This window comes from Ambystoma mexicanum, chromosome 12 (assembly GCF_040938575.1).
Source record: "Ambystoma mexicanum isolate Mex_15411 chromosome 12, UKY_AmexF1_1, whole genome shotgun sequence".
NCBI classification, from domain to species: domain Eukaryota; kingdom Metazoa; phylum Chordata; class Amphibia; order Caudata; family Ambystomatidae; genus Ambystoma; species Ambystoma mexicanum.
In genome coordinates this window covers 1,226,060,839-1,226,085,610 of record NC_090936.1, presented here as the reverse complement: position 1 = coordinate 1,226,085,610, position 24,772 = coordinate 1,226,060,839, and the positions used below count along the sequence as shown (strand labels likewise).

Below are 24,772 nucleotides of genomic sequence, written 5' to 3'. Positions count from 1 at the left end.
TGGCTACTAACAGTGGTTTGTGTCCAGAGATAGCCATGCCATATTGTTTCTTGGTCTTCTTCCTGCCTTCCCAGGTCAGGAAATCCCTTACATGGTCATGCATTTGCCCGGAAAATCTGCTGCTTTTGCGAGCTAGTGCAGGCCATGTGTGTTAGACCCACAAAGTGGTCCCAATCTGGTCTGGTCCCAATCCACAACCTGGTGCCCGTAAGTCCAGTGTGCATGCAGGAAAGAAACATACAGTGGTCCCTGATTAGACCTCTGCTGGCTGAGTGAGTGGCGCAGATCCTTACTTTTGGAGGGCTGGGTTTGATCACTAACTTCAATTGAGGATAAAAGAGGAGTCCAGTAGCCATTCCAGTAGAACTGCAATGTAGCCAAGTATCCTGTGCAGGTGTGCTACCGACTGAAGACCCGAGGACTGCTCCTGAAGAGGCCTGGCCACCTTTCCTGCAACTGTCCTGTTGAAGTCATGCTGTACTAACTGATCTGAGAAAGCTCTCTGCCGTTCTTCGACTCTTCCACTGGTGGGGCCAACCAGTCTTGACGCCTTCTCGTGCTCCTGCAAATTTGAGCCTTAAGAATCGTCCCTGAACAACCCGGTGAACCAACCCGCTCTGAATTGGGCTACAGTGCCAGAAGCTTTGCCGTTCTTGAGTTTTTGACCAGACCTTTGGTGGTCGCCAGCTCACCCTACAAGTTGCCTTCCTGCCAAGTTTCAGCTTCCCCGCTTCAAGGGATCTTGTCCTGGAAGCCAGTCTTCATTTGCGACTGGACAGGCGCCTGCTGTCAGCCGTGTGTGGTGACTGTAGCTGGAACCGGCCATCCCCGGGTCTGGTTGAGTTTCCTCAAGAGACCTGCATCGATGCCTGCTGCATTTCTTAATAGGAAGGGGTTGCATTCAGCTTCTGGACCCAACCGCAATCTCCCTTGCCCCCGTAGCTCCTTGGCATCTTCTACTGGACACAACGGCGGGAAGATCTACCTCCAGCAACTCCCAGTTGACCTTCCAAGTCACGGGGGAAAATTGGATTATGGGCAGTGAGTAATTGGAATACTTACCGAAGTTCATATCTCCCCTATTGGAAACTTTGTGAAACACTTATATTTATTCCATTCCCTCGTTATTTAACGTTTGTTCTAAAAGTTGTTCTAAGAGATTAAAAAAAATATCTTAATTACCTGTAAAATCCATGAAGTCACCACAAGAAGCTTTCCTAACTTTGTCCCCTCTACTAAAGGAACTTTGTGTCTTCGGAGAAGAAGGCCCCATTCAACCTAGGGATTGGACTCATAAAGTTAGGCTATCATACGTGTGAACTGTTTTTCTTCAATTGCATAATTACTTGCCTGCCTTTCACGTGTTTAAATGAATGATATGCATTTCTACAAACCAAAGGTGACTGTATATATGTTTTATAACTGAGTGTTGGTTGATAGTATTTTTCTAGTGTGTTTTTGGGTCTACAATAGAATATTTCACTGTTGCGTATTTATTAAAAAAAGAAGAAAAAAACAAATCAATGGAACTAAGAAAATATCGCAATGCTGCCAAATAATAACCAGCTGAGTTTGAAGACATTGAATTGCCTGACCTTCTGACCTCGGAGGAATCGCTGCTTGCATTGAAGGTAGAACAGCAAAAATGACAATAAAAAGTAGAGGTAATGCGGGTTATAAAAACAACTGAAAGGGGACAGCTAATGTTAGGCCGCATGTGTCTGGTCTATCCTGCAACATCATGGTGTGCAGATCAATGGGGACGGCAGAAGAGAGAGAAAATGTTGCTGTTTTGAGCTGGAGATAAACCAACTCGGGGCAAGGTCATCAATGCCTGTGTCAGTCTATTGGACAGGATACAGTGGTTGATGATCATGTTAGAAAATCAAGGTACCAACACCAGCCTCCTTAGGTCTTCCACAACGGCACTATGCACCTATTCTGCGCCCCTTCTTAGCCTGAACACTGACTGAAAATGTCTTTTGATGAAGGCTGAGAGTTGTATGGCCGCTGTCTTGTCAGGGAGGTTAGCAGCGAAGGGCAGATTAGAGATTGGGTGGAAAGCATTCATATCCCTGGGAATGAGCGACAGGTTTTTCAGAAGGAGGGTCACTATTGCATTCATGAAATCAACTAGAACTGTTCCCTTCTCAATCGAACTTTGGATAATTTCCACCCTGGCCTGAGAGAGTAGCTTTGGGTAACTTAGCAGGCATGGTACCCTTGGGAGATGCCAAGTTCATACTACGAATTATCATCTGAGTCCTGTGACATTGAGTGAGGAGAGAGAATGACAAACGTTTTGGAGAGATAAAAACTTCAGTAGGAGAGATGGCTTGCATGCCATCTGAAATGGGATAAATTAGGAGTGTTACTGAGAAGGTGGATTGACTAGACGCAGTGCGTTGTTGATCTTGTAAATATTTGAGCCCCTCCTCCCTTTTTTTTGTTTCTTTGTTCTGCCTCTTCCCTTTCTAGTTCTTATTTTTCACACCAATAGGCCTGTTCCCTTTGCCTCCTAGATGTGCTTTGTTTTAGTTGCTTGTTAGGCATACATTTCTGCTGTTCTTTCTTTCTTTATTTTTCCCTGTAAAATCAACATTTTAAAACAAAATATTTGAGGGATATGGTTGGATCTCTGTTGGGAAGACAGTTGGCCATTCTTGATTGCTGAAGGAGAGCTTGAGTTCTTTCAGACATGAAACAGTTCGCATTGAAGGTTGGGCAATCCGCCAATACTTTTAGTATGGTACAGCTTTTTGGTGCAAGGGTGGGGATTAGGTGGTAGGATGTGCCTGCCTGCCGATTATTGTGTAGTCTTACTGAGCTTCTAAATTTCAGGTACCCTTTCGAATTCGACAAAACATCAGCTCATAAAGTGCGCCACTCTGAAGATATGCAGTTTGCCTTTTCCTATTTCTACTACCTGATGAGTGCCATTGAGCCACTGAACATTTCAAAGGTTTTTGACGATGTTGACACAGACGGATCAGGCATATTGTCTGATCGTGAGATTCGTACCTTGGCTACAAGGATCCATGAGCTCCCATTAAGTCTACAGGTAAGTTTTGTCTCTTAAAAGTACTACATTCTCCAAATGTTGGTTTTATAAAGTAGGAAAGGCTATTTCTAGAAATAACTTGGTACAAAATTAATGTTCACTTAGTAGATAGTAATCGATCAGGAAACGTCGGCGTGTTGGTGGTGTTGTATTTGTTTAATATTCATTTGTAATGCACCCATTGCAAGAAAGTCGATTTGTGGTGCCCTGAGGAGGCGGGATGAGCGAGGATGAAAACGCGACCAAAAAGCAGGACAGGGGGAAAAGGTAGTAAAGATTGGTACATTCCAGGTCAATGAAGTGCTGGCAGAGGGATAAAGGAATGATTGGACCAAACTTTAATGGACGACCTGGGGAAAGAACAGGAGGCGGGGCTAAGGCGAGATAAAGCCAAAGTGCCCAGAGCAGCAGGTCTCAACAGTACTTTTTCCATACCCTCGCCCATCCGCCTCATCCATGCCCATCACTTCTCCCTATCTGTATTCTTTCTCCCTTTATTATCTACTAACTGAAATGCACATGTTGGTTCAAGGGAATTTGTAGCTTTTTAAAATAAATGTATTTTCAAAATAACGGAGTAAATCCCATTCATTTGCAGAGTGGTTGACTTCATTCTTGAGTTGTCTAATGCCAGACATCCCTCTTTGACTACTTTTGAAAAAGTCTTCTCTGATCAACAGGAAGGAGTTCTGAGGACCTCTGCACAGAATGCCATAGTGACCTATCGTACCTGAGAAATGGGCCACTCAAAGTAGCTGCAGAAATAGAGCATGCTTTCCTGCCGATGGATTCTGTCTTCCTACTCCCTTTATTTGGTGGCCCATGTTGGGTAAGATTTTCATATCTGATAAATCTTCCTCACCTGTGTCAACCCCAGAACCTTTTGCTCCTATAGGTGATTTTTTTCTTTGTCCCTGGGTGAGTGTTCATCTTTTTTTCCCCCTCTCACCTAGCCTTTTACTCTTTTTATCGGCTACCTTTTTGTCTCTCTATAGTGTGTGATTGGGGTTACAGTTTCTTATAATTAATGTACAATGGCAGCACACAGCATTTGGGCTTCACTTTTTAATTTCTCTTATCTCTTGGATAAACAACTGTTCTCAAGAGTAAAGTGCGATTCCCATCCCCTTTACATTTTGTATAGTGAGTCAGCACACCCCACATTATGTGGAGTGCTGGGGGGTACAATGTAGCCCCTTTCTTACTTACCTGGTAAAATTCTTGTTACAATTACAAATTAACTTGAATGGCTGATGGCAGTGGTTTTACCTTAACAACTTTTTAGTCAGATTACTACCAGGCTGTAAAATCGGCCGTGGTAATGCTTAGGAGGGTCACCATTCTGCTAGAATGGTGGGCTTGTTTTTGCCATTTGTATGTATCCTTGTTCTTTCTTAGATCTTCTTCTGCCGTCCTAGGCGGGAAAGATCTTGGTTGTTGTTTTCTCTTCAGCGGGAGTCCTTTGTATTCCGACCCGACGCTCCAGAGTGCCTGTGAAGGCAGTAAGCGAGGGGGAGTCCAAACCTCTGCAGCCTTTTGTCTTTCAGCTTGCCTGAAAGTAACCAGTTCCTAATTGGGAGTTGGCTCTCCTGATTGAACAGCCAGCTACCCCTTTTTGTAAACTACAGGGAGAGTTTGTAGATGTTGTGCTGTAGTTCCTGAGAAATGCTCCAAATCTGGATGCTGCTGACAAGTTGACCACTGAAGCTGAATCGGAAGATGAAGAGACGTTGGTAGCGATTTTCAGCGGCCGGGGAGCCTGCTGTGTAACCGGAGCCTGATGCAACCCTCCCTTCCATCTGATGTGGGGATTCCAAAAACAACTTCTACCCAGAGGCTGGTGAGACCCATTAGTCTCAAGAAGACCTGCAAAATAATCCATCCCTCGACGTGCTGGGACCTTCCTGGGCTGCAAACCGCCAATACCAGGGGACCTCGAACCTTAGTGCAGTGCAATGACTTCCGAAGTCCCAATCCTGCTGAAACTTTGGTGGACTCCTGCTGGACCTCCAGAGTTATAGTTCGAATCCTTGAAGTCCCTTCACCAGAGTGCAGGACCAAGAGAGTGAAGAAAATCCAGCCAGCGATATTTGTTCTTCATCTGGTTCCTGTAAAAGGGTATAACCACCAAAAGGTGGGAGCCTCCTAAATGACTGGCACCTGGAGGTAAGGCCATATAGTCAAACAAAGCAAGAAAGTGGTGCCAGGATAGCGAGAGCAACTGATAGAGCAGAGGCAGAGAGGTAATGAATCAAATCATAATTTTAATTTTATTTTAGATTTGAATATAAAACACATCGTAGATCAGCTTTAATTAATTCATTTCATACAAAACATCCTAAAAATCAGGCATTCATGCATTCATTCCGCTAGTACAAATCCTAAAACATTTCATTATTTTAAGAATCTAGGAAAGTTCCAATTAATTTCCCTTAAATTGCTAAAAAATGTTCCCTCCAGACAAAATATCGACTATCAGTGCCTATATATGTGAATCTTCGTTATCAAACAGGCTTCCCAGTTGGTAAATAGTTTCGACTTTGTAGATTGTAAATGTCTTCTTCAGGATGGGATGAACGTATAACAAAATTCTAAAATCAGACAAAAATAAATTTCCATTAAAATCAAATTTAAAAATATACCAAAACTGTCTCTTATCGCTCAGTTGCCCTCATCAAACACAGTTCGAACCCGGGGAGAGGCCTATATGGTCTATCTCTATACCCAGTGAAGGTTCAGCTTAATACTAGGAACTGTAGAGCATTACTCCAGTTCCAAGTCATCACACAGTGCTCAAGTGTTGCATGTATCAAGGAAACTACAACATATATGTATATCTAATTTCACCCCATCTGCCTGTAACCACAGGTAAATTGGTAAACAAAAAATGACAGTGAAACAAGCATTATTTCCCAATCTTCAGGACATATTTCTTCAGGCCAAAATGTTCCCCCTATTCCCACACCAGTGTTTCCTAGATGTCTCCATTCAATTAAAAATTCATACCTAAGAGCCAAATATGAGTCTCCAAAGCACTGGGGTACAGCACTAAGTTCAATTTCACAGTCCTGTTGAAATCCGCCGAATGTGCTAAGTTCCAAGGGAAAGATTTGACAGCCCCTGCAGCACAGACGGGAAGAAAAGGTGAAGAAAGAAAAGGGGAAGAAGCAAAAACAAAATATGGACCAGCCCAATTAGTATATGCACTTCCAGTGCGAATCTGTATCCAGATGCCCACTCATATGGGTAAATCAGAATTCAAAACAAGCCGATAGGCTCAGGGTAGTACCTTCCACTAGTTGCCTTTTTTTCGCATCGGCTTACATCCGTCGCGGAACTACGACCAGCCGCCTCCGCGTCTGGTGGTCTTGTTTATACGTCGCCCCCCTCGTGTGAGAACAACAATCCCCATACGAAAGGTATAGTAACGTGTTCAATATGCGGTCGCGGTCTGAATAAATAAACAATATCACACGTGAGCCTAATTATCTAACGTGTACTAAACTCCCCACAAAAGGGAGCATGGGGAGGACATAGGTCGAGCGGCCATACATTCCACTTACCTCCAATAAAGTGCGCAGCCCCTAACCGGGATCGAGGATGATTTCCGAAAATCCGAGGCGACGGCGTGAGCTTCAGCCGTACCTCTTTTATGTCAATCATGTTTACTAACAACACAAACAATGGACTACTATTGCAAACCACGTTGGACTTCCTAACAGGAAGGAAAAATGGCCCACAGCCGATAGATGCACAAGAACAACACTAGGCTAACCAAATTCAAACATAGGGAAGGCTTACGTTTAATGAACTGAAAACACCTTTTCAGTCTGCCTACAGGCTACTTATATACCTGCCCGATAAATACCGTGCCGAATCTACAAAAAAGGCAGAATATAACATAAGGCAAAAAAGCCCAGGGATATAAACACACTAGGGAGCTCAATTCCACTCCTCTTGTTGATTCAGTCCCATATTGAGGCTGTTAGTGTGATAAATCCACCACTGTTCCTTCTGTGATAAGCGTGCCGCCACATTGGCTGCATCCGTGCCAAAAACCTTTTCTATAGCCCACCATTTTATGTCTTCAGGGCTGTGATTAGACTCAGAAAAATGCATGGTCAAGGGGGCATTCAGTTGTCCTGTTCTAATCTTGGACTTGTGTTCCCCTATGCGTAGTTTTACGGCTCTAGCCGTCTTGCCAATATACGTCTTTTTACACGGACATATGATCACATAAATTACATTGTAGCCAAGGCAAGTGGTATGATGCCTCAGCTTCCAATCTCTTCCATTAATATTAATGGAGGAAGTGGCAGAAGTACTTGAACAATTACAACAATTGCCACAGGGGTAATGTCCTACAACAGGGGACATACCCCAGGTTGCGGTAATGGTGGGCTGAGTGTCTTGCAACTGATTTCTGTCAGCCTTCGATACCCAATTTTTAATATTCTTCCCCTTTTTTAAGGCATAAATGGGTTTAGGTAAATCGTGCATATTCCGTTGAAGTAAGTACCAATGGCTAGAGATGATTTTCTTAATTTGGTTATGCTGTGTGTTAAACGTAAGAGCACAGACTATTCGATCCTCCTTCAATTTCTTTTCTTTAAGATCCTTTCTCAATAGGATGTCCCTATGTTGGTACCGAGCTCGTTTTTTGGAGTATCTTAAAAGTTTTCTCGGGTAGCCTCTCTCTGTCAGTCTCTCTTCAATAATGGAAGCTTGCCTAGTAAAATCTTCAATTTTAGTGCAGTTTCTGCGGGCTCTTAGGAACTGCCCATAAGGGATATTAGATTTAACGGACTGAGAATGAAAACTCTGATGGTGCAATATTGTATTCCTGTCGGATTCCTTTCTGAACAAGTCTACAACCAAAATCTTTTTATCCACTTTTATCAACAAATCCAGAAAGGCAATCTCCCTATTGCTGGTTTTGATGGTGAATTTCAGATTAGGATTTCGATTATTAATCCATGTAAAAAAAGCATTATAGTCCCCTTTGGAACTATCCCAAATAATAAGAATATCATCAATATACCTCTTATAAAATTTCAGAGCAAGCTTAAATGGATTAGAGTCTACCAAGATATTCGACTCTTCAAAGTCCCACACATAGAGGATGGCATAATTGGGTGCAACAGATGTCCCCATCGCCGTACCCTTTATTTGCATATAATATGCATTTTTAAATCTGAAAAAATTCTTAGAGCAATTTCTAGTAGTTCCACCAAGAAGTCACTGGGGACTGAAGTATTGTCTATCCTAGTTTGAAGGAATCTTTTCATAATCCCCAATGAGTCTGCCTGGGGAATATTCAAGAATAGGGACTCTACATCCAAAGTGATAAGAACGTCATTATCATTATTGAAGGGTAAGGACTCGACCATTCTTATAACATCTGAGGAGTCAGAGAGATAGGTTGGAGTGTTTTTGGCCAAGGGTTTTAGAAAAAAAATCCAAATATTGGCCAATAGGTTCCAAAATGGAAACACTCAGTGACACAATGGGTTGGCCAGGAGGCGCACTCAAACTTTTATGTATTTTAGGTAACATATAAATGAGGGGAGTCCTCGTATTCTTGGGCAATAAGAAACTAAGTTCCTTTTGGGTGATAGTCTCCCTTTCCAAGGCATCTTTCCCCAGCCTTTCAATTTCTTTCCGAATTCCTTGAGTGGGGTCTCCTTGACGTTTGACATATAGTTCCTGATTGTCTAGTTGTCTCATGACCTCAAGGTCATATTTCATAGCGTCCACACTACCACTCCTCCTCCCTTGACGGCTTTTTTTATCACAATTGTTCTATCAGAATGTAAGTTCTTAAGCCCTGCCCAGTCTTCTTTGGTAAAGTTGAAACATTTTTTGGCAGCCTTCATACTGTCTTTATTCTCATACATTGTATGAAAATCTCGATGTACTGCCTTTTCAAATGTTGCTGTCCTTTTGGATATCATGTTTAGGGAAGGAGTAAACCTAGATGGAGGTTTGAATGGTGTGTTAGGGCTACACTCCACAGAGGGTCCCTGTGTACTACCAAAGAAGTCTTTAAGCCTAATTTTACAAAAGAAATTCCTTAATTCTGTTTCTACATCCATTTTATTAGGATCCTTCATTGGGAGAAATGAAAAACCTTTTTCTAATATGGAAACTTCTTTAGATGTCAAAATCTTATCAGATAAATTGAAGACGGCAGAAGAGGATGTTACCTCCTGTAAGCCCTCCTTCTTGTTTCGAACAGGTTTCCTAGTGGAGGGGGACCTGTTTGTGGTGGAGGAAAAGGGAGTTCCTGGGGCGGGTAAGGCTGCATCTGGCCCGGGGGGGCAAATCCTTGTGGATAGAAGTAGGGAGGATATTGGAAGAAGATGTTCTGTCTTCCTCTCCTACTTCCTCTTTGAGAGCCTCTATTCCTCTGTCTGTAGTTCTGCTGATTACCTCTCCTGCCTCTTTGGTACCCATCTCCCTTGTCAGATGAGGTATCTGAAAACGTCACCCTCTTATGAGAGGGTAGCCCTGTTGTGTTGCTATCCGGATCCCTCCAATTGGCAGGACCCTGGTAGTCCGCACTCAAGTACGGGTATGCTGTTTCTTTTGAAAAGTTCTTTAAGTCTTTGATGAGTTTTTCAATTATTTTTGCAGTGGTAATTTTAATGAACTCCGTAACTAGATTCTCATGGTGTCTAGTTTTTCTTTAATGTTCATAATAGTGGTATCTGCTTTAAAAGCTGTTTCTGCTTTTTCAATCTCTTCGCCAACAGCCATACTTTTTCTCAAGGCTGTGTTTATAGTAAGCAACATCCAGTCTCTGCTGCACTTCGTCCCTATGCCTGAAAATGCACTTTTGTATTCCACATCGCCCATGAACAAACAAGGTTCGTTGCGAACAAGTAATCCCGTAGGGATAATGTTCTTCTTTAGATACTCCGTAAGCAGGTGGCTGTGCATTTCTGTTCTGAATTTCTTTTTTTTGAGACGCAGAATACTGTGGCTTGTAATATTTAAAAAGTCCCCCGTAACATTATCGAACTGTAGTTTATCAAAGAAGGATGGAATCTTAGTGATCTTGGCTAATTGTTCTTCACTAAAAGAAACTGAATCTGAAGCAGACACAGTGAAACAGTGGTGCAGAAGAAATAAGGGAACAAAACAGAACAAAAAGCTCTGTCATAAACGAAAATAAAACTTGTTTTAAGAGACCAAAAATGGTACTCCTAGAGGTATTATTCTTTAATGAATATTCCCCACACAGCAAAGTGCTGCACCTACTACAACAACCAAAAAGTGGGAGCCTCCTAAATGACTGGCACCTGGAGGTAAGGCCATATAGTCAAACAAAGCAAGAAAGTGGTGCCAGGATAGCGAGAGCAACTGATAGAGCAGAGGCAGAGAGGTAATGAATCAAATCATAATTTTAATTTTATTTTAGATTTGAATATAAAACACATCGTAGATCAGCTTTAATTAATTCATTTCATACAAAACATCCTAAAAATCAGGCATTCATGCATTCATTCCGCTAGTACAAATCCTAAAACATTTAATTATTTTAAGAATCTAGGAAAGTTCCAATTCATTTCCCTTAAATTGCTAAAAAATGTTCACTCCAGACAAAATATCGACTATCGGTGCCTATATATGTGAATCTTCGTTATCAAACAGGCTTCCCAGTTGGTAAATAGTTTCGACTTTGTAGATTGTAAATGTCTTCTTCAGGATGGGATGAACGTATAACAAAATTCTAAAATCAGACAAAAATAAATTTCCATTAAAATCAAATTTAAAAATATACCAAAACTGTCTCTTATCGCTCAGTTGCTCTCATCAAACACAGTCCGAACCCGGGGAGAGGCCTATATGGTCTATCTTTCTACCCAGTTAAGGTTCAGCTTAATACTAGGAACTGTAGAGCATTACTCCAGTTCCTAGTCATCACACAGTGCTCAAGTGTTGCACGTATCAAGGAAACTACAACATATATGTATATCTAATTTCACCCCCATCTGCCTGTAACCACAGGTAAATTGGTAAACAAAAAATGACAGTGAAACAAGCATTATTTCCCAATCTTCTGTAAAAGGGTGCCAAATCTACAGAGCCGTGAGAAGCCTGGAGTAATCCTTTGTTGGAAGCCTTTTCTGCTGACTGCTGCTGCGGGTTCCCATCCAAGGTACGTTTCTTTCGTTACCAGACCGAGATTCCAGGGACGGGGTCCTGTACTGCCCCCTGCCTCAAGCCATCCACCCAGGTGCTTGTCTTTTTTGCGAAGGTACTGTGTTGAATTGGGTAATATTTACCTTAAGTCTTGTGTCAATCCTGTGAGGCTGAGCGGGTGATTCCTATGTTTGGGAGTTTGCCCATACCATTGGCCCAGGCCTAATGCGGGAAAGTCTATAAGGGAGTCTTCTATGAAGTCCCTTAACACTTTGAATGAACTCTGAAGCTAATATTTACTTGTTTGCTGAGATATCCTCTGGAACTTGACTTTCCTGTGTCTGAACCCTATCCTGGCCTGCCTACAGCTGGCTCCCAGAAGTTTTGTACATTCCTACAGCCCCCTCTCCCTTCTAAGATATGCCCGGCATCTCAGTCACCTGCCAAACCTTGTGTCGTTCAGGCCTGTACTAGAAGTTAGAGATCTGTATTGCCAAGTAGGGAGAACCTTATAAAATCTTAATGGTAGGTGGAGTTTTTCTAAACTCCCTAACACGGGCAGAACAGAAGAGGCAGAAAGCTAAATATCCATGGTAGAAGATAGTCTCTAAGCATATTAAGAACACCAAAGCTGATGACAATCCTGTTTGACCATATTGAAGATTTGGAAGGCTGATCAAGACGCAATAATGTCCGACTACTAGGTTTGATAGAGGGCAATTGTGCATAGATCTCCTCAAAGAACTTCTCTCTGATATCTAGTTATCTGCACAATTTGTGGTGGAAAGGGCACACATGCAGCACTGAGCCTGAGTCCAATGTCGGGAGCACTGACTAGACCAATCCTAGTTAAATTATTGAACCCTAAAGACTGTGTCATTATTCTGAACCGACTGAGAGAGAAAGATGAGGTCAGAATGGAAAATATGATATTGGGCCTCATTATGAGTCAGCCGGTCCGGAAACAACGGTGGTGGTAAATCTGCCGGCACAGTTGTTTCCGGACCGGCTGATTCTGAGTTCTGCAGGTGGGAGGTGTCACTCCCGCCAGGTCAGACCTGGCGGGAGTAACGCCACCCACCTGCAGGCGGAAATGGAAACACTGGCTCAATCATTGACGGAACCAGTGTTTACATTGTCCCCATCCCCATGGAGTTCACCAGGGTTGTAATGCCCCAATGATTCTGGCAATCACGGAGGCGGAATGGTATTTCGGGTCCGGCGGCAGCCTGCTGGTTTTTGTAATGAGGCCCAATCTTTTTTTCCAGAGAGCCCACAGGGTCAGGCATCAATTTGAGACTGTCAAATAAATACTTGGAGGTATGAATAACCTATTCAATTATTTTACACATAATGGCTGATGGCGAAACCCATGTCTTCACAGATGCTGAAGAAGCAGCAAAGTTTGCTGAAATGATATCGAAAGCAACGATCAGCACTGGGAAATGAAGACCACCCCAAATACGTAGATAAATGTGAACTCTCTTCCCTGAAATATCGAAACATTTAGACAGAGGGATGCAAAGTTAATGATGTCCCAGGAAAACTGTTATGAGATGCAAAGAGCAGAGACTAAGTACATTTGAATTGGTCTGATTAAATAGTTTTATCTAAATACTCAATGAAGAAGTACTGACCTATTGTGAAAAGAGCTAGTGGGTGAACCCACCTAGGACCCCGTATCATTGACCACTGAAAGTTTTCATACTAGATTTAGAAGTTTGCTTGGTAAAGGGAATGTCATTGGGAAATTTTTATTTTTTCTTTTAAACTATTTTTATTAGTGGTAACAAAAAGGCCAACAGCACAGTTCATTTCACAGATACAACAGGAATAAATGAGTTCAATGCAGTTTAACAAAACAATATTATGGTGACAGGTCTTCATCAGTAATCATATTGCACAGTTAGACTCTAAACGGCCCCCAAATGTCTTTGGGTCTGCACGTCGAAGGTTGGGTCAAAACAAACTGCTCCTCTGACTCATTGACATGTGTCAATTCTTGTAGGAATTGGTTCATGCTGGGTGGCAGAGCGCTTTTCCATTTCAATAAAATACATTTTTTGGCAACCGCACATTCAATGTTGAATAGTCTTCTGTTTTTTTTCCGAGTGCTTGCCTATGTCCCCAAACAGATATTTCTGGGGGGTCAAATCGGGGCGAACCCGAGTTATTTCTTCCAACATTTCTGCTACTGCCCTCCGGAACCCCCCAACCACCGGACAGTCCCAGTACATATGGAAGGAACCGGCCTGAGGAGCATTGCATTTGGGGCAGGCATCCGAGGCATCCGGTGCTTCATTTCACAGTTAGGGTCCCAGGATTCCTGTATGCTCGTGTCATATGTAGGAGGAATTCCCGGAAAGTTCCACAGAGGTATCTCAGGGTTATAGGGGGCCTCAAGTCTAAGCCTTTTGTATATAGCTTCCCATGCCCTGACTATGCAGCTAACTGGATTGTATTCACACGTGTCTCTATAGTGTGGATCAAAAATGACTGATTGTATGTTTGTCGGATGTGTAGTGTATTCTTCTATCCATGCATGGGGTGTGCTGTACTCGTCATTGTACCAATATTTGGCAAATTGGGCCTGGGCCACATAATAGTAAAGCTTAAAATCAGGGGCTGATATACCTCCCGAAGAATAGGGTTCTGTCATTTTTCCAGTTTATCCTCGCTGTCTTACTGTTCCAGAGAAATGTTACCGCCATGGATCTGAGTTTGGCGAAGAAGGCTCTGCCAAGCCATATAGGGATGTTGACAAACAGATAAAGAAGTTTAGGTAGGATACCTATTTTAAGAATAGCGAGTCGACCGGCTAAACAGATCGGGAGTCGCCCCCACACCTGGAGCTTGGCCGTTAGAGTTTGCAGGGTGCTTTCGTGGTTATCTGAATATAATGTAAGCTTATTCCTGGAGACGAGAATTCCCAGGTATCTGATACGATCTGTCACTGTGGGGCACTGGGTGGCCGGTGTAAGCGGAAATATTTCCGATTTGGCCTTGTTTATCGTGTACCCAGAGTAATCTGCAAACTCCTGCATCTCTGCCATAATGGGGAGTTCAGGTTCATTGACATATAATAAAGTGTCATCCGCATAGAGCGATATTAGCTGGGTCGATCCCTTCATTTTGATCCCCCTAACCGCATGTCTGAGAGGGACTGCGGCCACCATTGGCTCAATGGTTAATGCGAACAGCAAGGGCGAAAACGGGCAGCCATGTCTGGTTCCCCTCCCCAACAGGAACATCTGGGAAATGGCTCTATTGGTCAGGACACAAGCTCCAGGCTCTGTGTACAGTAATTTCACATATCTTATTAAGTTGGGCTCCAACCCAAACGCCTCCAGAACCGCAAGGACATAGACCCACGAGAAAGAATCAAACGCTTTTTCGGCGTCAAGGGATATGGCCACTGCGCTCCTCGCGGGATCTATTTGTGCCATTATGCCAAAGAGTCTTTGGAGGTTCAGGGCCGTAAATCGTGCAGGGATAAACCCGTTCTGATCAGGGTGTACTAGGGTAGGGACTGCCGGCAGAAGCCGATTCGCCAGGATCTTTGCAAATATTTTAGCATCGGTATTTGAGTGACAGGGGCCTGTAGGACGAAACGTCCTGTGGTGGTTGCCTCCGCTTATGGAGTACGCTTATAATAGCTTCTCTCATAGTTAGGGGTAACCTGCCGCACTCAAGTGCCTCCTCCCACACCTGCAACAGTATCGGAACGAGCTCCTTGTGAAATTCTTTGTAGAATTCAGCTCCCAACCCGTCCGACCCTGGTGCCCTGCCCGAAGCCAATGCTTTGACCGCTTCTACAATCTCTTCCGCAGTCACCGGTTGATCTAGCGCTAGGCGTTCTTCATCAGGGAGTTTAGGGAGGGAGAGAGCCTCAAGGTATATCTTAATTTCTGCGAGTGTTTTCTTATCTTCATTTGAATATAATTCCTTGTAGAATTCCATAAATTCCCCATTAATGTCTTCATCTCTGAGCAGTACCCTCCCCTGTACAGTGTGTATACTTGTGATCTGTGTAGGTTGTCTATCGTGCTTGAGTAAGTTGGAAAGCGTTCTGCCAGCCTTGTTACCCTCCCCGTATGTGCACGCGCGTATAGGGGCCACCACGTATCGGACCTCCCTTATGGTGAGCTTATCAAACTCTTGAAGGTGCGTGTGTATATTGGCTAATACTTTGTCTTGCGTGTTCGTGTAAGTTTTCTTCAGAACATCTAGTTTGCTTTCAATAGTTGACAACTCGGATCTCACAGCCTTCAGCATACCCGTAGTTTTGGACATCAACACACCCCTTATCCAGACCTTGAAGGATTCCCACACCGTTGAGTATTTGTCAACTGATCCCACATTGTTGGATAGAAACTCTGTGATCTCAGCATGGAGTGCTTCTACTGTTCCCGGGTCCCCCAACATTCCACCCGGCATCCTCCACCTCATAGCAGGGCATGGGGCATTCCGGAACACTAGTTCCAACATCACTGGGGAATGATCTGACAATGTTCGAGGAAGGATTTCGCACTCCCCCACCACGGCCATCAAAGACATGGAAACAAACCAATAATCAATCCTAGACTCTGAGTATGTACCGAGGAATAAAACGTATATCTTCTGCAATCAGGATGAGTTTCACGCCATGCATATACCAGCAAAAGTTGTGACAAAACATGTCTCAAATTTAGTACTGCCCTACTTGGGGTGCTAACCACCTTCGAGGATCTATCAAGAACCTGGTCCAAGGCCAGATTGAAATCTCCTCCCCAGAACACATTCGGAACATCAAGTGACATAATTATCTGGTATACATCCATGTAAAAAGCAGGGCCATCAATGTTAGGCCCGTATGCGTTGACCAGGAGTATTTGTTGAGTAGCCACCTCCCCCCAAACCATGACATATCTGCCCAGAGGATCAGCCTTGTGACCACCCACCCTGAACCCAAGGCCTGGATGAATAAGGGTGATCATCCCCCTGGACTGGGATGAATAGTCAGTGTAAAACCTCAAGGGGCCTCACCTGGGCAATATATGGGCGTTGTTCATTCCTACCGCATGGGTTTCTTGTAGCATCAGGATTTGGGGATTATGCCTGGCAACATAGTTGGAAATCTTCTTGACCTTAACCGGATTATTTAATCCCCGCACATTGCACGTCAGGAGTTTAACCGTAAGCCCAGCACCGGGGCTCTGAAATGGAGCATTAGCCATTGTCAAACTCTACAGGTTTACAGTAAATGTGCAACTCAGTCGGTGCCAGCCTCGATGCCACCATAATTTTACTTTTCAACCAACAAGTCCCCTCCAAACACTTTACACATGAACATGGCTCCGTAGAGTGGCACCAACCCCCAACAAGATGCCACCATAAGTCAATACAAGAGCCGAATTCCCCAAACCCATCACCCAGTCCCACCCCCCCACCGTCATCATCACCCCCAACTTGACGATGTGTCCAACAAAATTTATGGAATATTCCGCGGATGGCCATGTTGCTTCACATGGCCGCCAATCAGGTCCAACAACTCCACCAACCAAATTGCCTGGTACAGCTTGATCTGATACTTATCTTGAGTATAGCCTTAGAAAGGGTTGACAGTCAAGTGTTTCTTAGTCTGCAGGTCTGGGTCTGTTGTTTTGTGCCAGTCTACCCCCTCTAGGAGGAAGGGGTATGGACGTTTCAATATATTGCGTGTCTTCGGTCGGAGACTCAAAGAAATGGCCCCTTCCCGCATGCTGAATCCTCATTTTTGCCAGTAACATCAAAGCATATGGGATCTGGCATTCTCTTAGGAGCCTCTTGACTGGCTCGTAGGATCTTCTGCTTGCCTGCACCCCAGAGGAGAAATCTGGGTAAATGTGAATGCGACTTTCCTCATATTGGAGGGTGCCCGCCTCTCTTGGCTTACGTAGGATTGTATCTCTGTCCCTGTAATTGAGTCGTTGTGCGATTATAATACGTGGTGGTGCGCCTGGTTTGGGTGCTGGGGCCAATGTACGGTGTGCTCGTTCCACCAAAAAATGTTCAGAGAATGTCTCCGGTCCAAACAGGGTTTTAAGCAGCATCTCGAGTTGTTTCTCCATTTGGCCTTTGCTAAAAGATTCTGCTACGCCCACCACGCGGATATTGTTTCTCCTGGAGCGCGACTTTAAGTCCTCGCATTTGTTCTGTAGTTTCGCCATGTTTTCTTTGATTTGGGTGATGTCACGGCTATGATGTGAGATAGTGTCTTCATTAGTGCTTATCCTGCTTTCGGTTTCTGTTATACGCAAACTTTCTTTCTCCACTCTAGCCTTTAAGGAGCCGATAGTGGACACTGTCATCTAATTTCGTGTTGACTGCCAGAAACCATTCTGCACTATTGTGGTGAAGTTGTCTAAATTCTCACTAGGCTCAGTAGTGGGGGCCTTGTTAGCGGCAGTGTGGGCGTCAGCCGACGTAGGCAGACTCTGACTGCCCGTGTAAGCGTCCATTGGGCCTTTCTTCTGTTTCCCCGGAGTTTTGTCACTTATCCCCGACTTCTGTGGGTCGCCCATGATACTGTCGGAATCGTGTTCTGAAGCGGTGCAGTATATTGTTAGCCGCGTGTACCACCGGGATTCGCCGGTCCAACGGGACGGCAGATAAAGTACATCGGCTCAGTGAGGATTGTCGCCGGGTCTGCGTCCGGAAAATAATGTCCTTTTTCGGCCACTCATCCATTGACCAGCCGTGCCTCCTTATCAGACGTTCTTGTCTCCGGGCCTCTTCGCAGTCCTGAATCGCTGGCCCGTGGCACGCCTCGCCCCGTGTTGTAATGCAGGTTCCGAAAGAGGCTTTTTTGGAGCTCAGCGGCCGCGGGCCGCCACACACCGGAGCCGGACTGGAATGTGGGTCGGTTCGTCCGACTGAACCACCCGCGCCACAGCCAACCCAGAGACTGCAGCATATTACCAGCAGGGCGTAGGGCCAGGGCCGCAGTTCAGGCTCCTCCCATCAGGTGCCTCGGTCCTTCAGATGCGCAGGGGCACTCCTGTGGATCTACCTGGAGCTCGACGCAGGATATATTAAGCAGCGTGTGTCGGCCGCTCTGACTGGGGATGTATCTCCGGCGTTCCTGGTCTCTGATTCACAGGAGTTCGACTGACCCACCATGGATGGCTGGGCTACCTTCCCAGAACGTTTAGGATGCGCAGGCAATATTATAACGGATGATATGGCGCAGGATATCTTAGTGGAGCGGGAGCTCTGGAATCAGTCGGCCATTTCTGTTGTGCGCAACAGCGCCCCCCAGATGTCATTGGAAAAGTTTGAGGGGTTTCCATACATGTGGGGGATTTAGGGGTCGGATGGATAATGTGGTGAATCAAGCAAAGGAGCAGCTTTACATACAAGTGTAACTGAAAGACACATTATACGGGACGCAACTTGCATGGAATGGTATGAAAAGACTACAGAGAAAGCTCTACTAAACTAGTGTTCATGCTCTGGAATGTTAGCGGGATCAGTAACTATAAGAAGCCTGCAAGGTACTTGAATACACCAATAGGCAAGGGGCTAGCATTGCATGGCTGCAGAAAGCCCACCTAATGGACTACTCCAAGCATCATGATATTAAAGAATGGAAGTGTGGGGTACACCAGGCGGGATACATGCACTACACCAGTGGGGGGGTGTCACACTTCTTATACACAAGACGGGACGGGTGACGGCGGGTAGAGTGGAACACAGGCGACACCCATGGAGAAGGCGTCAACAACCCCAGCCAATCCCATCCAACATCTTCACTCACCCCTTAGTTGCTACTAGGTACCACAGTGTTGTAGAATTGTTGGGATATTGGCAATCACCACACTAGCTGAGTTGTGGATATTGGCAGGTCCACTGGCCATATGAGTGGGAAGGGAGGACAAGTGGGGTTGTGAGGGAGGCCGGTGGAGGTGGGAGTGAGATGTGATGGGCACCTTGAATAACGGACGGGCCCAGATCAGGACAAAAGTGCAGGGGTGCTCCCACACCCCATCCGTGGAGATTACGCAAGCCCAACATATCAATTCAGGATAGAGATGCCAACTAACCAATTCCACTAACGATTTCCCCCTCTGCTTACACCTCTTAAACTCCAAACCAAACGCATCCACAAACCGCACAAAGTTCACTACATTTCAACAACAAAATAGAAAACACATTTAGACTTGCACAACAGTACATGACGACTACCGGCCGCAAACACCCCAGGTCCAGCCAACGGACCCACCGGGCTGAGGCCGCCAACAGCACATCACTGCTTTCTTGCACTTTTCCAGATTTCTCCCACTAACTCACCCTCCCTTCCTCTTTTCAGAGCCGACAGAGCGCCAGGGGACCACTACGGTGGTGATAGTGCACGGTACAAATTTCATTTAACATTAACAAGACACTAGATTACACAATCCATGAGGTGTAAACTGATCCAGAGGGCCACTATGTATGTATTATAGGTTGGATAAATGTGACTGAAGTGAGATTGCTGAATATACATGGACCGAAAACAGATATGATGGAATTCAATGATATTATAGAGGGGGATACTTGCTAAGAAAGCTGTGGTTCAAACCCTGCTTCATTGTCTGAACCTGCCTACGGGGATGAGCAATATGCAGCCGTCGATTCATTCTTTGCATCAAATATGGGTTCAGTCGAACAAATGTTGACCTTATGGGAAACCTTATGGGAAGCATTAAAGATATACATGCGTAGTAGATGCATCTTGAAAGAATGGGGAATATTAAGGACATACGCAAGAGGTTAACACTCCTAGAGAGCGAAGTGGCGAGCTTACAGCAAGAACAGTGCAATATGCCAGAGGTCGACAAGACGGCTGCAATAAATGAAAAGCTGTGTCAATTTAATGAGGGGAATCAAACTCTGGCTAAGAAGTATGGAGAGCTGGAAAGGCCAGGTTATGTCATCAATTCTATTGATTTCATTCATATAGATACCGCTGGTGAACATGCGCAGTGTGATTGTATCATTTACTCGAGTTAGGTCATCAGCCTGCTTGGTAAACGGGGGGAAAGAAGCCAAAGAGGTGTTGCTGCTATTCAGGATGAGAACATGGTCAGGCAAACACAAGGGGAGATAGAGAATGAGGTGTTTAGAATGATTACAGTGTGGTATAAGTCACAATAGAAGAGACCAGAGCATACCTAGATGCGATGGAGACGCCCACGGTGGGCTAGGCCAAATGAAAGAAGTGACTGATACCAGCCTAGCAAGTCGACGGGCCCAGGTGGACTCCCCTCCCAGTTCTTTGAAGATTAGATAAACACCCTGACCCCTGGGCTCCTGAAGCTGTTAAATGAAACCACAAAGGCAGATAAGCTGCCCACTTCTTTGCAAACAGTTCCTATCATAAAGCTGGCAAGAACCATGAACACTGACTCTTTACAGGCCATTGTCATTACTGAACAGAGACTATAAAATATGGCAAACTACTATCAAATCATGTTTTGCCACATATGCCAACACTAGTGCTTGCTGGTCAATCTGGGTATTTATCAGGGTGGTTTACGCGTCAAAATATTGGCGGCTAAATGCAAAAATTAAATACTTATGCTTTACTTCCCTTGCCTGATTGGTCATTCTTATGGGGAAACGGACCAGTCCTTAAGACCGTCAATACTGAGAGACTGTCTCTCTTTGTGAATTTGTTTGTTACACTTGGACACATCTCCTTAGAGTGAAGTGCAGTGAGGATACTTTGTATCCTTATAACATTTTCTGTAATGGAGGTTTGGATACTTTTACAATGTGCCTTGGATGAGCTGGTGGCAGCAGTTATTTCGAGGGGATTGGCTCCTCCGACATATTACATATTTATGACAGCAATCACCTCAGCTGTGCTGCTTCAGAACATTTTCGGCGTCTGCGTTGATGACGTCGATACGCTGTCCTCGAGGGCCTCATTGAGCCGACGTAACCAGATGTTATAAGTAGGACGCACGACGCCCGTAGCCTCAGTTCCATTTTTTCCGCAAACGTGTTCGCTTCGGAGATCTCGGCACGCCTCGGTTCTTCTGAGTTCTGTTCTTTAGGTTCTTCGAACCTGTTCGTTGTGAAGATTTACATGATGTCTTTGTCGTCTTCCACCCCACAGCCGGGTTTTAAGAAGTGTTGGGACTGCGGGTCCAAGATGTTGTTGATGGATTCGCACGACGCCTGTCTCTGGTGCCTCGGTTAGGACCACGACACGGATGACTGTGTAGACTGCCAGTCGCTTACATCGAAGGCCTTGCGGCAGCGTAAGAAGAAGCTTTCTGTAGGTAAGGTGGCCAAGCCCCAGAAGTCGAGATCCACTGGGCTTTCGACTGACGATTCGAGGGGCAACTCTCCGTGCCGTCGGCATAAGTCAGGGGGTCTCGGTCCAGGAGTAAGTCCTGCCATTCCTCTGCCTCTTCGAGGCACTCACGGAAGCGCCGGCATCGGTCGCCTTCCTCGTCCGAGGACTCCGCCCGTCGGCGGGTAGCTTGTCCCAACAAGCATTCCACTCCTGCGGAATGGGATTAATTTCGGCAGGAGATGTTGGTGATTTTTCAGTCGCAGGGCTCCGGTCCATCCATGCCAATAAAAGACGCCGACAGTGACCGTGTTAGAGACGCCACTCGCATGCCTTTCGGGCTTGGGCGGTCGTCGCAATCACCCGGAACCTTTCCGGTCGGACAAAGATAGTCGCTCTAGACATGCCCGTTCCAGGTCCCGGTCCTCGACGCCCTCGAACGTCGGAGCCTGTGAGGTCTTCGAAGAAGACATCGACGCCTTCGGCTCCGAGGCCGTCGAGGGACTCTCTCTCGAGGCTCCGCCTCAGAGGGAGCCAACGACGCCATTGGCGCCCAGGCTGTCGAAGGACACGCTGGGGGCTCCGCCCTCGAGGACTGTATCGAAGCCGTCGGTGCCACGCTTGTCGTCGACGCTGATTCCATCGACGCCTTTCGAGGCTGCTTTGTTGGAGGTACCCCGTGGCACGGTGGAACCCCCTAGAAAGGCTCTGGCTAAAAATGTCTTTGTCCCTTTTTCTGTGCCCTCATTCCAGCCTCTGGATTATATTTCTGAGGTGGATGAGGGGTCTGAGGAAGGTATGGTTCCCGAGGAGGTACCTGATGAGAATATGTCTGGTCATAGCCAGATTGAAGTCCTGCGTCAGTCGTTGCACGACGCCAGTGGTCTGGACACCTCTCCGGAGGTGGAGTTCTGTAGGCTTGTGCCTGGCACCCATGCCGAGGCCTCGTACCGGCGCCTTATGTCGAGGGTCACGGAATACTTGGGGTGGTCGGCGCCGCCAGTGGATTTTCTGCAGGCTGACCTGACGGATATCCTCGACCAAGGTCCACCAACTGACCCGGTACTGCCCTTCCATATGGCCTTGCAGAGAAGGGTGGCAGCAGCTTGGACTGCTCCGGAGAGTCTCCCGGCAGTGAGCAAGTCTTTGCCGTGAAAATACAGCCCAGCCTGTAGCAACCCCTGCTACTTGACCACGCACCCCACTCTGGAGAGTTTGGTGGTGCAGGCGGCTACGGCCCCAGCAAAGCAGGCGTCGTCCCCTACCATCCCTCCTGATGGGGACGACAAGTGTTTTGATGGCTGGGCGAAGAAAGTGTTTTCTTCAGGGGGTATGGCTTTACAGGCAGCCAACTCCGTGTGTGCCTTTTCACGTTTCACGCACACTCTGTGGAACTGTATTTCGTTAGCGGCTGAACATATTCCCGAAGGGGAGGAACGGATGGTTTTCTTGCTATTGTGCAGGATGGCCAGGATGCCATGTGTGAGTCCGTTCAGTCGGGTCTGGACATGGCAGATTGTGTCAGCCGGTCCATGGCGGCGAGCACGGTAATACGCAGGTTTGTGTGGTTGCAGAAGTCAGGGTTTGCTCCGGATGTGCAAGCCCGGCTCCTCAACATGCCCTTTGATGGTGAACATCTTTTTGGCAGCAAGGCTGACGAGAGCCTTGGGAGGTTGCAGACCTCCAAAATTGCAGCGAAGTTGTTCAGCGCTGCAGTTCGCCAACCTCTGCCTTTTCGTCCTAGGGACAGCAATGGAGGGGAGGTTCCTTTCGATATTACTCATCCTTTGGTAAATCGAGAGGAGCTGCAAGTCAAAGGGGCTACCGTAGGAGTACCAGAGGTGGAAAACGGGGTACTCGAGGTGCCAAGGCCGCTCGGGCAGTTGCCTCTTTGCCCTCAGGCACTGCTGCAGCCGCTTCAGCTCAGTCATAAGGCCATGTCCCATGGTTCGCCGGTTGGGGGAAGGCTGGCGCAGCATCTTGTAGAGTGGCATACCATTACTTCAGATGTGTGGGTTATGGAGATCATAGCCCACAGCTACTGTCTTCCTTTCCGGCAGAGGCCTCACAACAATCCACCAAGGAATCTCTTTTTGAAGAGTCCGGATCCGCTCCTTGTGCAGGAAATCAAATCCCTGCTGGAGAAAGGGACCATAGAACTGGTGCCTGTAGCAGAGAGGAACAAGGGATGGTATTCCCCTTATTTTTTTATTTCAAAGAAAGACGGGGGATTGAGACCCATCATGGACTTGCACGGTTTGAACAAGCTCCTCAGGAAGGACAAGTTCAAGATGGTTACTCTTTCTCAAGTTTTCCAGGCCCTTCAACTTCAGGACTGGTTGGTGTCTCTCGACCTCAAGGACGCTTACTTTCATGTGCCGATCCATCCCAAGCACAAGAAGTACCTGAGGTTCGCGGTTGGCGACTCGCACTTTCAGTTTCGGGTCCTGCTGTTCGGATTGACCTCCGCCCCAAGCTCATGGTGGTGGTGGCAGCGTATCTCAGGAAAGGGGGGATTCATGTCTACCCCTACCTGGACGATTGGTTGATCAGGGCGCGCTCTCCCGAGCAAGTCCTGGATCATCTGTCCGTCACCTGCCACTCCCTTCACAAGCTCGCCTTCTCCCTCAACTTAAAGAAGTCCCACTTGACGCCAACTCAGCGGCTCCAGTACATCGGAGCAGTGCTCGACACGTCCCTGGGGCAGTGTTTTCCTCTCCAGCTGAGGGCTCATCACATTCAGCAGATGGTGCACAAGTTTCAGCTTGCCAGAGTCTCACAGCGTTCGAGTTCTTGAGATTGCTCGCCCTCATGGCATCCTGCATTCTTCTGGTGCCAAAGGCCAGGTTGCGGATGAGATCTCTGCAATGGGCTCTCAAGATGCAGTGGTCACAGTTTTCCGGCAGGATGTCGGACCCCGTTCAGGTGCCGCCCTCAGTCGCCCAGGACCTTCTGTGGTGGGCCGTCGATGCCAATCTGATAAGGGGGGGGGGCTCCATTTTGACTGCTTGGCCGGAGGTGACGATCGTGACGGACGCATCCCTCACGGAATGGGGAGCTCATGCCAACGAGTTGACAGTCATCGGTCATTTGTCTGTGTCGTAGTCCAGACTCCATATCAATCTGTTGGAGCTGAGGGCCGTCAGGCTTGCCCTGCAGGTTTTTCAGCCGACTGTGCGAGGAAAGAATGTCCTGATTCTGACGGACAACACAGTGGCCATGCACTATCTCAACAAAAAGGGGGGGGCAGGGTCACTTCC

General features: G+C 46.2%; 1 protein-coding gene across 2 annotated transcripts in view; it reads left to right on the top strand.

The window, feature by feature from the left end:
* GNPTAB (N-acetylglucosamine-1-phosphate transferase subunits alpha and beta) overlaps positions 1-24,772 on the top strand; it is a 625,912-nt gene that overhangs the window by 431,653 nt on the left and 169,487 nt on the right. For both annotated transcript variants that reach the window (XM_069629897.1, XM_069629896.1), the window contains exon 15: positions 2,842-3,061. In XM_069629897.1, the coding sequence (XP_069485998.1) occupies positions 2,842-3,061 (220 nt within the window). The remainder of the gene's footprint in view (positions 1-2,841; positions 3,062-24,772) is intronic.